Genomic DNA, 13485 nt, shown 5'->3' with positions numbered 1-13485 from the left:
CTTTTTGTCTGGCAATTCATATTGATGTGTATGTAATAGGGGTGTCACAAGATCTCGTGTCAGAAGATTTTGCGACATTAAAACGTGATTTCTCGTTCTAAAAAAACTTGCGGGCACTAGGTCTGGGACGATAAACACAGTCCCTTGGTCTCTGCGGTTGAAGGCGAGTGCCGGTAGAAATTGAATTAGTAGATTGCAATGTATTATTTTTTTTATTGTACTTTTCTTAAAAGTAATGTTAAAATCTTGTCTCTTCTCGTTCTTGTGTATCGTCTCATCTCATGAATTGAGTGTCTCGTGACACCCCTAAAATGTAATAATGCTGCAGTTTAATGATAAATTGGTCCCTGTGTGTTCTACCAACAGTCCAAGTATGATGAGCTAAAGAAAGCTGAGAAAGGCAACCGGCAGCAGCAAAAGGTGCAGAAGTACGTGGCGGCCTGTGAGCATGTAATGACACCAGTGCACGAGGCTGTGGTGTCCCTCCATCCACCCAGAGTTTGGGAAGACTTGCGCCCCCAATTCTACGCCACCTTCTGGTCTCTTACCATGTATGACTTGGCTGTGCCCCATGCGGCCTATGAGCGGGAGATCAATAAGCTCCAGGCTCAGATCAAGGCTATCGAAGATAATCCTGAAATTGTGAGTTATTGGCTCATGGCTAATGCCCCACCACCCATATTTAAATAATATACCATTTTACAATAGACGCCGCATTTGTACGGTCTAGCCTTATCAGTCTTGCGCCATCATAAATCAATGCTATAATTCAGCAAGAAAACATGATTTGAAGGGTTAATCTGCTAACATGCTGGACTGACATCAGTGTTGTAGGCATTGTGTGAATATTCTGGTTTCCTTCCACTGCAGCCTATGAATAAAAAAAAGAAAGAGAAGGAACGGTGCACTGCTCTGCAGGAAAAACTGCAGGAGGAGGAGAAAAAGCAGTTGGAGCATGTCCAAAGGGTGCTTCATCGCCTCAAACTGGAGAAAGACAAATGGTTGATGACCAGTAAGTATTTTGTAATGCGCATCTATGAAGATTAGTGTGTTTACATCTGTACAGTCTGTTGCTATAATATGTCTGTTGATTCAAGTAGCATGCAACAATGAACGAATTCCTAAATTATAAAATACATGAATGCAAAAAAATATTCATATTACTTTTACTGATTGGAACAATTCTGAAGTCTTTTGTATATTGTACATCGCAACATTAATCTGTTTTTCTCCCTGTCTGTTAATAATAAAATTTTGCCTATTAATTGACAGAGTCAACTAAGAATGAGACCATAACAAAGTTCCTACAGCTCTGTCTGTTCCCTCGCTGTATCTTCTCCTCCATCGACGCTGTGTACTGTGCCCGCTTTGTTGAGCTGGTTCACCAGCAAATGACACCCAATTTCTGCACACTCCTGTGTTACGACAGGGTAAGACGCTTCTTTGCACATGCAGCTTCTTCTGCTTTTATGGGTGGAATCAAAAACAGTAATTGCTTGTGCCGGCTGTATCTTTTGCTATTCAACAAGGGGAAAAAAATCAAGTGTCAAAGATTCACTCAACAGTGGTTTTTGATTAACACAAAAGTTAAAGTGCTAATTGTGTCCATTTGACCCAAGTCAAACCTTGCACACATAGAATGCAACGGGGTGTTTCAGTTGTGTAAACAAACACTTTAAAATTGTTTGGCTTTGCAGGTATTCTCAGCCATCATTTACACCGTGGCAAGTTGTACAGAGAATGAGTCTCACCACTATGGGCGCTTCCTCTGCTGCATGCTGGAGACAGTGACCCGCTGGCACAGCGACCGTGCAGTCTATGAGAAGGTATCTTTCTGCCTGCATAAGCGCTAACATCCCATAGTGTGTAAAATGTCTTACAATGGTAGATGAACTTGACATTAATCTCATGTCAATTTTTGTGGCATGGTCATAGGAGTGTGGCAATTACCCTGGCTTTCTGACCATCTTGAGAGCCAGTGGCTTTGATGGAGGGCAACAAGCAAATCCACTCGATTATGAGAACTTCAGGCATGTGGTGCACAAATGGCATTACATGTTGACAAAAGTAAGCCATCTTGAATTTTTCATTTTCCTCAAATCATGATTTTCTAGAAGACTAGAGTTCTGTGGAACATACAGTATCTAATGTATCCCCATGTCTGTGGCCCATCTAGGCTTCAGTTCATTGTCTGGAAACTGGAGATTATACCCACATCCGAAACATTCTCATTGTTCTCATCAAGATCCTGCCATGTTACCCTAAGGTTCTAAATCTGGGCCAAGCTTTGGAGTACCGTGTCCACAAGATCTGCGCTAAGGAGAAGGACAAGAGGCCAGACCTCTATGCCTTAGCGATGGGGTAACATAGCATTGTGTGCAGTTCAACTCATGTGGACCTTTCAAATGTAATGACATGGGGATTGTCCTTTTTTGATATAATACACCAGGTTGATGACATGACCTACTGGCTTCTATGTCATGACAAAAACACTATATTCACAGGGAAAATGAAACTTTACAGCAGCAATGTACGCAACAAAAACGCTTGTTTTTGCGCTCCCGTTTTTCATGAGCTGAACTCAAAGATGTCAAACTTTTTATATGTACACAAGACCCATTTCTCTTAAATATCACCAATCTATCTAAATCTGTTAGTGAGCGCTTCTCTTTTGCTGAGATAATCCATCCACCTCACAGATCTGACATATCCAAGATCCCTTCAAATGGCTACAATAAAAGGCCACTGCAAAACGTGCGATTTAACTGTATTGGGTCCGGGTGGCTGGGCTCAGGCATTGTTGGAGGTGGTGATGCTGGATCTGGACTTCCTGGGCTGGTGTGGTTATAAATGGTTTGCGGTTGTGAAGCCGGTTAGATTTAGTGCCAAATTATCTGAAACTCATTTGGAGACAGTTTGAGAAATAAACATTCAATTCATGGCAACAACTTTGGTGGACATTCCTGCAGTCACCATTACTATATTGCACGCTCACTTGACACTTGCGACATCTGTGGCATTGTGCTGTGTGATAAAACTGCACATATTGCTGTGGCCTTTTATTGTTGCCAGCCTAGGCACACCTGCGCAATCATCCTATCCAATCAGCATCTTGATATGCCACACATGAAGGTGGATATATTATCTTTGCAAAGAAGTACTCACACAGATTTAGATGCAGTTGTGAACAATATTTCAGAGAAATAGATCCTTTGTGTACGTATAAAAAGTTTTATATCTTTGTGTTTAGCTCATGAAAGACCAGAGCAAAAACAAAGGTTTTTATTTGTTTGTTATATTTAGTGTTTATATTTTTGTAGGAGTGTATAATATCACTTAATGCACTGCCAATGCAAATCAATGATTATTAGACTCAACATGGGAAACGGCAAGTAAAAATGAAGTTGTTCTGGTTTTACATTTGTTAGGAAAACATTAGCCTTCTTTGCTAATGTAAAGGATATAATTTTGTTATACTGATTTATAATCCTTTATCTGTCAACTACACTACAAGGAATCACCTTGTTTTTTAAATGTACGGCAGCCAAAAGCTCTGTCTTCCGTCTCTTCTGTGTAAAACCCTTTTATAAACCCTTTACATCTTGCAGTTACTCAGGTCGGTTGAAAAGCCAGAAGGTGCATATGGTCCCTGAGAATGAGTTTCACCACAAGGAGCCACCAGTACGCAATGCCACCCCTGCCAGTCAGCAGAATGGCCCCGGCAGCACAGGCAAGCCTGCCGCCACCACGATCAAGGCAGAGGATGGAGTCTCAGATGATGGTGGTGAGTGATTGGAAGTTGGCATTACTCTGATGATGCATTTAAGCCATTTACGAGCTGATAATAATGTGCTACATTTTTTTTACCTTGTTTGTCTGCAGATCGGGGAAAGGATAAATCTCAGACCACAAAGCCAGTAAACAAAGCCAACAGTGCAGCAACTAAATTGACAACCAGCAATGGGAATGGTGCCCTTAATAGGTAAGCATATCAGTGCTCCAGAACTCACCTTGCTCTAATAACTGCACCTTAAACGATTGTCTTAATAAGTAGATGTAAATGGAAGGTAATGAGATGCAGCACAGTCTCATAAGAAGCCTTTTGCAAAATCCAAATGATTTCTGTTTCAGCGCTAAAGCCGTAAAAGAGCGGGACGACAAAGAGAAGAGCGGCAAGGAGAAAAAAGAGAAAAAAGAAAAGACGCCAGGCAGCACTCCAGACACAAAGGCAGATGTCCGCCGAGAGAAGCTGAGAGAGGAGAGAGCAGGGAAGGATGAGCGGGCAGTTCGCGAGGGTAAGGAGAAGACACCCAAGTCTGACCGAGAGAAAGTTAAGGCTGAGGAGAAGAACAAAGACGACAAGGCCAAAGCAGGCAACGGGGAGCCCATGGAGCCGTGCAGAGAGCGCGATGCCATCAAGGAGTCGAAGAGCAAGGAGAAAGGAGACAGGACCGCTGTGGCCGGGTCCCTCAAGTTACCAGTTCCAAGATCAGAGTCAGCTGAATCTGAGAGGGGTAAGGGACCTCTCTGCTTGCCTGGTACACTGCCTCGTTCCATACAACTCAGTTGTATGGACAGTTGAGTTGACAAAAAGATTTTGCTTTAAGAAAAGTGTCTTTCCTCCTTTCAGATCACAAAAGACGAAAGCTCGACAGTCACTCTTCTCCGTCCCACTCCTCGTCTGTTAAGGTTAGTATGGCTTGAGGAAGGCTGTGCCCGTTACTTCTCTATCTGCCGGAGCGTTCCCTGGTGTTGCACATTCCAGCATCCCCGAAGATCACCAAGAAGAGTTTCCGTAAACGCAGGCTGCATGGCATCTGGAATACTCCATCAAATCCACATGAGTTGGAAAGCATTCCATGGACATTTGCAGAGTATTTTTTTCAGAATTGGGAGACAACTCCTGAAGGACTTAGCAAAGAGAATATTGTATATATGGAGAGTATTTTCATAGTGAAAGCTGTATCTATTTTCATACTATTGGAAGTGGTCGGTGCGCCTTTTTGGAAGAAATTTTATACGCATTTCTATATTCCTTGTGGATATTTTTTTTATTTTTATTTTTTACTTTTTTCATTCTTTGCCCTTTTGAGGAAAATGGCTTGGCAAGAGCTTCTGCATTTTTTTCCAAACTGAGAGTTTACACCATTTTCCTCCTTTTTTGTGAGCTTAGAAGATTTCCTGATCTCAGTGATGAAAGCTTTTGCTCCCCCTGTCATCTTCATCATTGCCAAATCCAGCAGAGAGTGGAATGTTGTTCTGCTGACGGAGTGCCTCTTCGCTGCGGCTGATTCATCAGCCCCATCCCCGTTGGTCGCTGTTTGATCAATCATCCTGTATGCGAGTCTGCAAATCATTTGGTCCTGCCAGCCACTGCGGCGCTGCCCTGACGACTACAGCCATCAGCATCGGCAGCCACACTACCTCCTGGCAAGCATTCCATGGAGCCACCAGCAGCAGAGATCAACATAGTTGATGAATGCCACAGTCTTGAATCAGCCAAAAATGCAGTGGAATATAAGCCTGCCACTACAACAAAGACAGGCTGTGGGCGTGAGGGAACATCTGGAGCTTTGCCCAATCTGCTGGGAGCTTGTGATAGGTCTATATTTAACCTTCCATCAGAGAAATAGGCTCCCTGTGTCATATCCTGAACTGTAAGTGACAGCCACAGTCATCTCTGTAGGGATGTAGTCTTTCTCTCTCTCACACACACACACACACACACACACACACACAAATGCAGAGTGATTTGTCTTGCACCCACAAGTGCAAACACTCAAACTATTTCAAGCACTTGCACTTTAGATGTATTCTCATACATATTGTAACATAGTAGGGCTTTTGTATATGATGCCTTAGGCCACACATGTCTCTATATTAATGACACTAGCAGTTATTTAATACATGCTCAGGGTTTTTTTTAGAAGTATTTACATCCACATGTTGAGCCAAATAACTATCCTCTATGTGATAACCATGTCAAAGCCTAAGTCCTCTAAGGTCAGATGTCAAGGGAGCAGTACGCCGTTGGTCCGGCCTGTCAAGCCCCTCCCACAACCCCCAAATCCTATCTTCCGACTCTCTACTGCTGTCTGACAACCTCCTCCCAAACCTCCCACCCTCCCTCAGCTCATCTGTCATCTCCATTCATCCCTACAGGACAATAGCAACGATCCCAAGGAGTCCACATCCAAGGTTTGAACCTAATCTGCTACTCCTGTCACTTTTATATGGAATGTTTGTTGTTGCCAAGTATGCCCAGTTCACCCATTCGAACGAGAAATTTACATACACACTTAATATGGGAGTGGAAAAACATGGTAAAGATGCTCCATAAATACACAAATTATTTAAGACAGTGGATACAGAGACACAAAAACCTGCCCAAAATATCACTTTTATTGACTAGCTCTGATATGAATTGTAACTGCATCCTTTGAAATGATTTACAGTGGAAGTCACTATTGATGTGCTTTACGCACACAGTTTTTGCTACACAGACACAGGAAGTACAGTAACTTTACAGGAACTTTGGAAATCCAATAGCAGTCGTTACCTTACGTGTCCGGCACCGTCACGCTTGTTAATTGCCGTGGGAATCAACTTGAAATGCTTCTCTTTTAACATACACCAGCTACAAACCAAGAAGCTATGCTATAGTGTGTGACCAAATGACTCCATGTGAATAAAATGTTATTTGTTTATCTTTAAATCATATGGTGTCCAATAATCACTGACATGAATGTTTTGCGAGTGCAAGGTTTTATTGGCACAATTTTTTTATGAACTTAACATTGTGCTGTTATCTTGTTAATGTTTTTATGACGTAGCAGTGATTGAACGTTGCAAAAAATAAGCAAATTTTAGTGCACCTCAATTTAACATTTTGAATCCCTGTCAGGTTTTTGGTCAGCAGGTTGGGAGATTGCGTCATACCATATTTGTCAGCTGGTAGACTTTCTTGCAACTCAGAACAGTAACATACGAGTCAGTGGTTAGAATTAATAATGAAGAGAAACATTTAACATTATATTGTATTGTATAAGGCAGCATTTATATTTTTTTACTTTATTAATGAACCATTTCTAAGGTGGTTATGGTATCTCTCAAAAGTGAGTACTTGACCCTCACATTTCAGCAATAATTTTTATCATACCTTCTTGAAGGACGATATAGAAATGAAACTTGGATACACAGTTCATTAGTCAGTGTACAGCCTGGAAATCAGTATAGAATTACTCTCCTTTGAACATAACTGCCATTATTGTCTAAATAGCTGGTAGCACAAGTCTCACACTGAGCATGTCCAAGTTGTGTCCAAAGTGTGACTATTTAATGTGAGCACCATTGTTATCTAAAACTGCCTTAATCCTCTTGGAGATTGAATTCACCAGAGATGCACAGGTTGTTACTGGAATCCTCTTCCAGTCTTCCATGATGATCCCACTGGTGGATGTTTGACACCTTGCACTCATCCACCCTGTGCTTGAGGATGCCCCAAAGGTGCTCAATTGGCTTTAGGTCAGAAGACATACTTGGCCACTGCATCACTTTCAACTTTCTCAGCAAGGCATGTATCATGTTGAAGGTGTCATGTTAGAAAACTGCCTTGCGGCTTAGTTTCCCAAGGGGCGGGATCACGCTGTGCTTTGGTGTCACAGTAATGTTATAATTCAACCCCAGACCATGATGCTACTACCACCATGCTTCACTTGAACATTTACCACTCTAAAGTATATACTATTGTCCGTTGAAGACATTAAAAAATGGTTGCTGAAATGTCAATGTACTCACTTTTGTGAGAAACTGTAAATTATCATGCTTTATTAGCCTTGCAAATAATATAATAACTTATCTATTGGTCAAAACATGTAGGCAACAATACCTTCACACAACATTTACAACAAACCTTTACATGTTCACACATGTATATATTTTTATGTGTACGTACTAGGGCTGCAAGTAATGATTATTTTTGTAGTCGATTAATCTGAAGTTTGTTCTTACGATTAATTTGAGTAATCGGTTAGGCCGTAGGAGGACCAAATCAATATGAAGCAAACACAGTTAGTGGTTTGGTCCGCTACATATCAGCAAAGACGCAAAAATGTCTTTCACTGTTTTCCTAAGTTGAAGCTGATGTATGTGAATATCTTGTTTTGCTTAAAATACTGTAGGTCTGCTTTCATGGACGACTAAGGAAATGAAAAATATTGACATTTCAAAGGCTCAAATCAGAGCATGTTTACTTTTTTAAATTAAAAAATGATTAATAGTTGTTGATTAATTGGATAATCGATTAAACGTTGATTAATTGTTGCTGCTCTAATATGTACAGTGCATCTGGAAAGTATTCACAGCACTTCACTTTTGTCACATTTTATGTTAAGCCTTAATCCTAAAGAGAATAAATGTATTTTATACACACAGCATCCCATAATAAAACGAAAAGCATTTTTTGAAATATTTGCAAAACAGTATATTAAAAATAAAAAAAACTAAGAAATCACATGTATTCACAGCCTTCAGAATGCACCTTTTGGCAGCAATTTCAGCCTAGAGTCTTTTTGAATATGATGCCACAGGCTTGTCACAGCTGTCTTTCGGCAGTTTCACCCATTCCTCTTTGCAGCACCTCTCAAGCTCCATTAGGTTGGATGGGAAACGTTAGTGCACAGCCGTTGGGATTCTGGCTGGGCCACTCAAGAACCTTGACAGAGTTGTCCTGAAGCCATTCCTTTGAGATCTTGGCTGTTTGCTTGGGATCATTGTCCTTCTCAAAGATTACCTGTCTCCACAGTCTGAGCTCTGGATCAGGTTTTAATCCAAGATGTGTCTGTACATTGCCACATTCATCTTTCCCTCTGTCCGGACCAGTCTCCCACTTCCTGCTACTGAAGGAGATCCCCACAGCATATTACCACCACAAAGCTTCATTGTTGGGAGGGTGTTGGCCAGCCGAGAAGTGGTACTTGGTTTCTTTCGAGCAGGAAGCGGGCCAGCTAGTTCTTTGAAGAGTCCTGGCAGTCCCAAACTTCTTACAGTTATAGCTGATGGAGGCCATTGTGCGACTGACATGCACTGTGAGACCTTATATAGACAGGTGTGTGCCATTCCAAATAATGTCCCGTCAACTGAATTTACCACAATTGGAGTCTCAACTAAGTTGTAGAAACATCTCAAGGATGCTCAGTGGAAACAAGATGCACCTGAACTCAAGGCTGTGAATACTTGCGTACTTGTGACTGCTTAAGTGTTTTCATGTTATTATGCGGTGTTTTTTAGGAGGGGAAAAAAAAAATCCATTTCGAAATAAGGTTGTAACAAGTGTAAAAAGTGAAGCCCTGTGAATGCTTTCTGGATTCAGAGTGGGGGGGGAGGGGAACATTCTCCTCGTATTCCATGTGGAAGTGGAACATTTTTCTTACTTTGTCCTCTTCCCCCTCACTCTTTTTGAAACACTTAAGTGTAGAGCAAATAAATTGGAGACTAGCCACCCAGTAGTTAGCTCAGTAGCTTGCTATATGCTATGAGCGGTGAACTTCTCATATGTCCCTGCAGTGATCCTGTAGCCTGCTTATTACAGCTAAGCAATGTGTTGGAAACAAAAAATAATAATAGGAGTAAAGGTCCCTATATGCGTGTTATTTCAAGTCTACAGGGCTCTCATGGTAAAAATTGTATTTAAAAAGTCCTAAACAGGTTTTCTATGCTCTATCTACGAAATATTCAATTTATTTATTTTGAATCCTACTTTGGAAATTCACTTATCGTAGTTGGGTCTGGAGCCAATTAACGGCAATAAATGAGGGTGAACTGTATATGTGCATCAAACCACTACAAATGTATTTTTTATTATCCACATCTTTTGTATCTCATATTTTGCCCTAGTTAAGTTCAGTTTTTGTAAAAGGAAGTGATTACTAGTTAATCATAACCAGATATTGAAGGTTTTTTGTTTTTGTTTTTGTTTTTTTACTTAAAAAAAAATATAGTCAGTCAAAGATGGATTTCTGGGTCAGAGGTGTCAGGTCCGTGAGGAAGGATGTTTCGTGGTCTTGACATCATGAAAAAAAGAACTTTGAACCGTTTGAGCACCTGTACTCTCAAAGGTGGAGCAAACAAGTGAGAGAGATTATAGACTTTTCTCCTGTTTGGTGCTCATACACATGCTCTAAGGACACCCATTGCTCTTATTTCATTAAAAAGTCACTTTTGCATAATAGGGGACTTGTTAAGATCATCCATTTTGGGTGAAATGAAAGTCCAACCATAGGTTCAGTGTGCATGTGGTGGGCATGTAGAAACTTAACAGTTGTTCTAACAAAGATGGATGGGACAGGTACCCATCATACATAGCTGACCCATCTTAATGTCGCACCCTAGGCAGGATTTTATATATTTGCAATAACTATGTACAAAATCTTTAATAACCATACAAATATATGCAAAAACTGTACAAAAATTATGTGACCAGGTTTGTTGTAATTTGTAGTATTATTAATTTGGCTTTTCATTTGAATCAATGTGAGCTTTTAAATTTTAAGAGTTAATAGTAATTTTAATAGAATTACCGTAATTTCCGGTGTATAAGCTGCTACTTTTTTCTTCAACTTCGAATCCTGTGTCTTATACAGCAGTGCAGCGAATTTATGGCTATGTTCTAATGTTGTGACATCTCCTTTACTTCAGAGCTATTACTAATCTTTTAAATACTCATGCGATTTGTCATTGGAAATTGCCTGAGGTCATTAATCAATATAACAGTGGCTCACAGTGTCATCTTACAAAGAACTCTAAACTCATCACACAGCAACTTAACACTCAAAATGTGGATAAGAAATATACAAGTACCAATACGAGTTTAAAATAAATTTAAAAAATGACTATTTTAACTTCTTCCCATCATGCATTTCGTCCCAGCATTTCAAAGCTGATTGATTCAGCTGCTTCTGTCCACCAAAGGGTGCCAGAGGAGCTCGTTATGAGTTTTTTCATAGCTTATGCTTGTCAAAGAGCTACCTGGTCGTCACGGACCTGTGCGCTCCACAATGTGGCATTTTATGACATGGTCATGAGCGCTTATAGTCCGGTGCGGCCTGTACAAATCTGTTTTTCTCTCTAAATTTAGTTAGTGCGTCTTATACACCGGAAATTACGGTATATTGTTTCACGATTTTTTGGTGCCCCCTGGAGGCCACGGTGACCTTAGCGTCTGCCTATATTGCCTAGTGGCCCAGGCGGCTCCGCCGTCCTAGATCAGCATTGGCTGAATTCATTCTTTTATGAACTTGTCAACCTCAGACATTAAGATACTTGCTCTCTGCTTTCCTCTGTTTGGGTCTAATTGTCATTGCAGCACCACATCAACTACAATTCTGTAGCCCGGTCCAAAAGCAGAGAGAGGGATCCAGAGAATGCACTAGGCCGTTGCAAAGAGAAGAAGGAAGAAAAGGAGCGCAAAGACAGGAAGAGAGTCAGTAGAAGAACATTGCGTAGATTTATGTTTTATTGTTTCCAATATGGCAACTGAAAGTTGTCTTTTCTGCCAGGACCATGCTGTTGCTGAGCGCGAGTCCAGCCAAGAACCCAAACGCAGAAAGGACGAGAACGGAACCAGTAAGTTGTTAGCGTCTCTGCCTTACAAGCACCAACACAAAGCCATTCTCAGAAACATCTCCTCTCCTCAGACTCGTCCAAAACCAGCCAGAGTGTAAGTCCCTGTGACTCCCCAGTCTCGGTGGAAAAAGAGAAGAGCAAAAGATCCAAATCTTCCAGCAAAGAGAAGGGAGACTCTGTCAAGCTTGAGCGGACCTCCACCGGAGGAAAAAAGGTGTGTTGGTGCATTCTCCTCCGTTAACGTCAGTGACCTGTCTCAATGGGCATGTGTGACTTTGTCCATGCTCTGCAGGAGTCCCGACACGACAAGTCTGAAAAGAAAGAGAAGAGGGACAGCAGCGGAGGAAAGGAAGAGAAAAAACAATATCCTTTTCCGCAGTGTCTGTGGTCCTTGCACTTATAAGACCATTACAAGACACTACCTACAAGACTATTCCCTTCTTCTTGTCTGTCAAGGCAAATGCAAACAAATACGACACGTACCAAATAGCAATATAACAGTAAAGCATAGAATAAAGAGCAAAATGCAGTTAAAAAGTGCATACGTGAAGCGGGATCAAAAGATTGTAATGTGATGTATAACTAAAAATGTAAGTCTTAAACCGTGCATAAAAGGTGTGTTTGAGTTACCATAAATTCCGGACTATAGAGCTCACCGGTATAAAAGCTGCAAAGAAAAAAAAGATTTGTATATGTTATACAGGAAGAGTGCGTGTAGCCTGGCAGGTTAAACATAGCTTACCAGAAAGGCATTCATTGCTGTCTTCGAGTTGAACAGCCTCATAATTCCTTTATCACACACTTTGTTAGTCCCTCTCTTTTGTTGTTGCCCTCAGTTGTCATTTTCATCTTGAGGCATATTAGTCCTTGAGACTGTCCTGTCCATCATGTAGTAGTCCAGACTTTCGAAACCCATGGTTGATGGTGGCTTTGTTGACAGTGCTCCACGCTGGCAGGATTCGTTGGCCGACTTGAGCAAAAGTTGCTAGATCGATGGCCTTCAACTTTAAAGCTGCATGCTATGCATTTCTTTTGAGTTTTCCACGATGAGGGGGTGTGAATGAAGCGCAAAATGGCTGTTCTGAAGTACACCAGATGTCGCAAGGTTAGAACGTGACCATAAATATGACACATTACTGTAGAAACCGCAGGGTCCAAAGCCTGGGAAAAAAAAGTAGCAACTCATACACTGGAAATTGCGGTAAGGTCAGCAGTGTCACGGATGTGTTGTGGAAGTGAGCTCCAAAGGGAGTGGAAAGCAACAGAGAATGCTGTGTTAAGCAATACATCGCTATGCTTTTTCTTCTGATATGTTGTCCATTTCTAATATCTTAATATCATTTTATAAGTCATGTTTTGTAACTTCTACACCTGCACTCTGCAAGCTGGTATCCTCTCATCCTCCCTCTGCATCAGCAGGGAGTAGCAGCTAATCATCAAGGCAGTCAGAGCGCGCCTGGCAGTCCAGCTGCTAAGATCAGGCCCTGTTTGAGATCAGCCAGTAAGCACTATGTCACTTGTTTGTTTGGTGTACCACAGCAGTGTGGTGTGTTCACTGTTCACTGAAAATGGGCTGTAAATATTCCAGATCCGATGATGATAAGTGAATTTCCGCGAAGTAGGAATCCTTATTTATAAATGGAATATTTTTGTAGTTATGGCATAGAAAACCTGTTAATTACCTTCTAAATAGTTCAAGTCCTCTAGACATGAACTAACACTCATGAGTCACCTTTACACTTGTATTACTGTATATAGTAGCCATAAGAGAACAAAGTATGACATAAATAAGACATAATATAGACTCTCATGTTAGCATTGGGAGAGTTGTTCTTGTTTTTGTTTTGTTTTTACTTCCTGTTC

The 13485-nt window shown here is 41.1% G+C and overlaps 1 protein-coding gene across 3 annotated transcripts in view; it reads left to right on the top strand.

Annotated features, from left to right (window-relative positions):
- Nucleotides 1-13485, top strand: part of thoc2 (THO complex 2) — a 31193-nt gene that overhangs the window by 16221 nt on the left and 1487 nt on the right. For 2 of the 3 annotated variants that reach the window (XM_054755699.1, XM_054755698.1), the window contains exons 23-37: nucleotides 367-642; nucleotides 871-1012; nucleotides 1273-1430; nucleotides 1698-1826; nucleotides 1936-2067; nucleotides 2177-2361; nucleotides 3609-3784; nucleotides 3883-3982; nucleotides 4132-4514; nucleotides 4631-4689; nucleotides 6163-6198; nucleotides 11363-11479; nucleotides 11556-11622; nucleotides 11694-11836; nucleotides 11915-11985. In XM_054755699.1, coding sequence (XP_054611674.1) covers nucleotides 367-642; nucleotides 871-1012; nucleotides 1273-1430; nucleotides 1698-1826; nucleotides 1936-2067; nucleotides 2177-2361; nucleotides 3609-3784; nucleotides 3883-3982; nucleotides 4132-4514; nucleotides 4631-4689; nucleotides 6163-6198; nucleotides 11363-11479; nucleotides 11556-11622; nucleotides 11694-11836; nucleotides 11915-11985 — 2174 coding nt within the window. Of the gene's footprint in view, nucleotides 1-366; nucleotides 643-870; nucleotides 1013-1272; nucleotides 1431-1697; nucleotides 1827-1935; nucleotides 2068-2176; nucleotides 2362-3608; nucleotides 3785-3882; nucleotides 3983-4131; nucleotides 4515-4630; nucleotides 5658-6162; nucleotides 6199-11362; nucleotides 11480-11555; nucleotides 11623-11693; nucleotides 11837-11914; nucleotides 11986-13485 lie in introns of those variants that run through there. The other variant, XR_008566418.1, reaches the window with a different exon arrangement.

The sequence above is a fragment of the Dunckerocampus dactyliophorus genome, chromosome 16, assembly GCF_027744805.1.
Source record: "Dunckerocampus dactyliophorus isolate RoL2022-P2 chromosome 16, RoL_Ddac_1.1, whole genome shotgun sequence".
NCBI lineage: Eukaryota > Metazoa > Chordata > Actinopteri > Syngnathiformes > Syngnathidae > Dunckerocampus > Dunckerocampus dactyliophorus.
The sequence above is the reverse complement of the archived record's forward strand: the minus strand, read 5'-3'. Positions and strand labels throughout refer to the sequence as shown.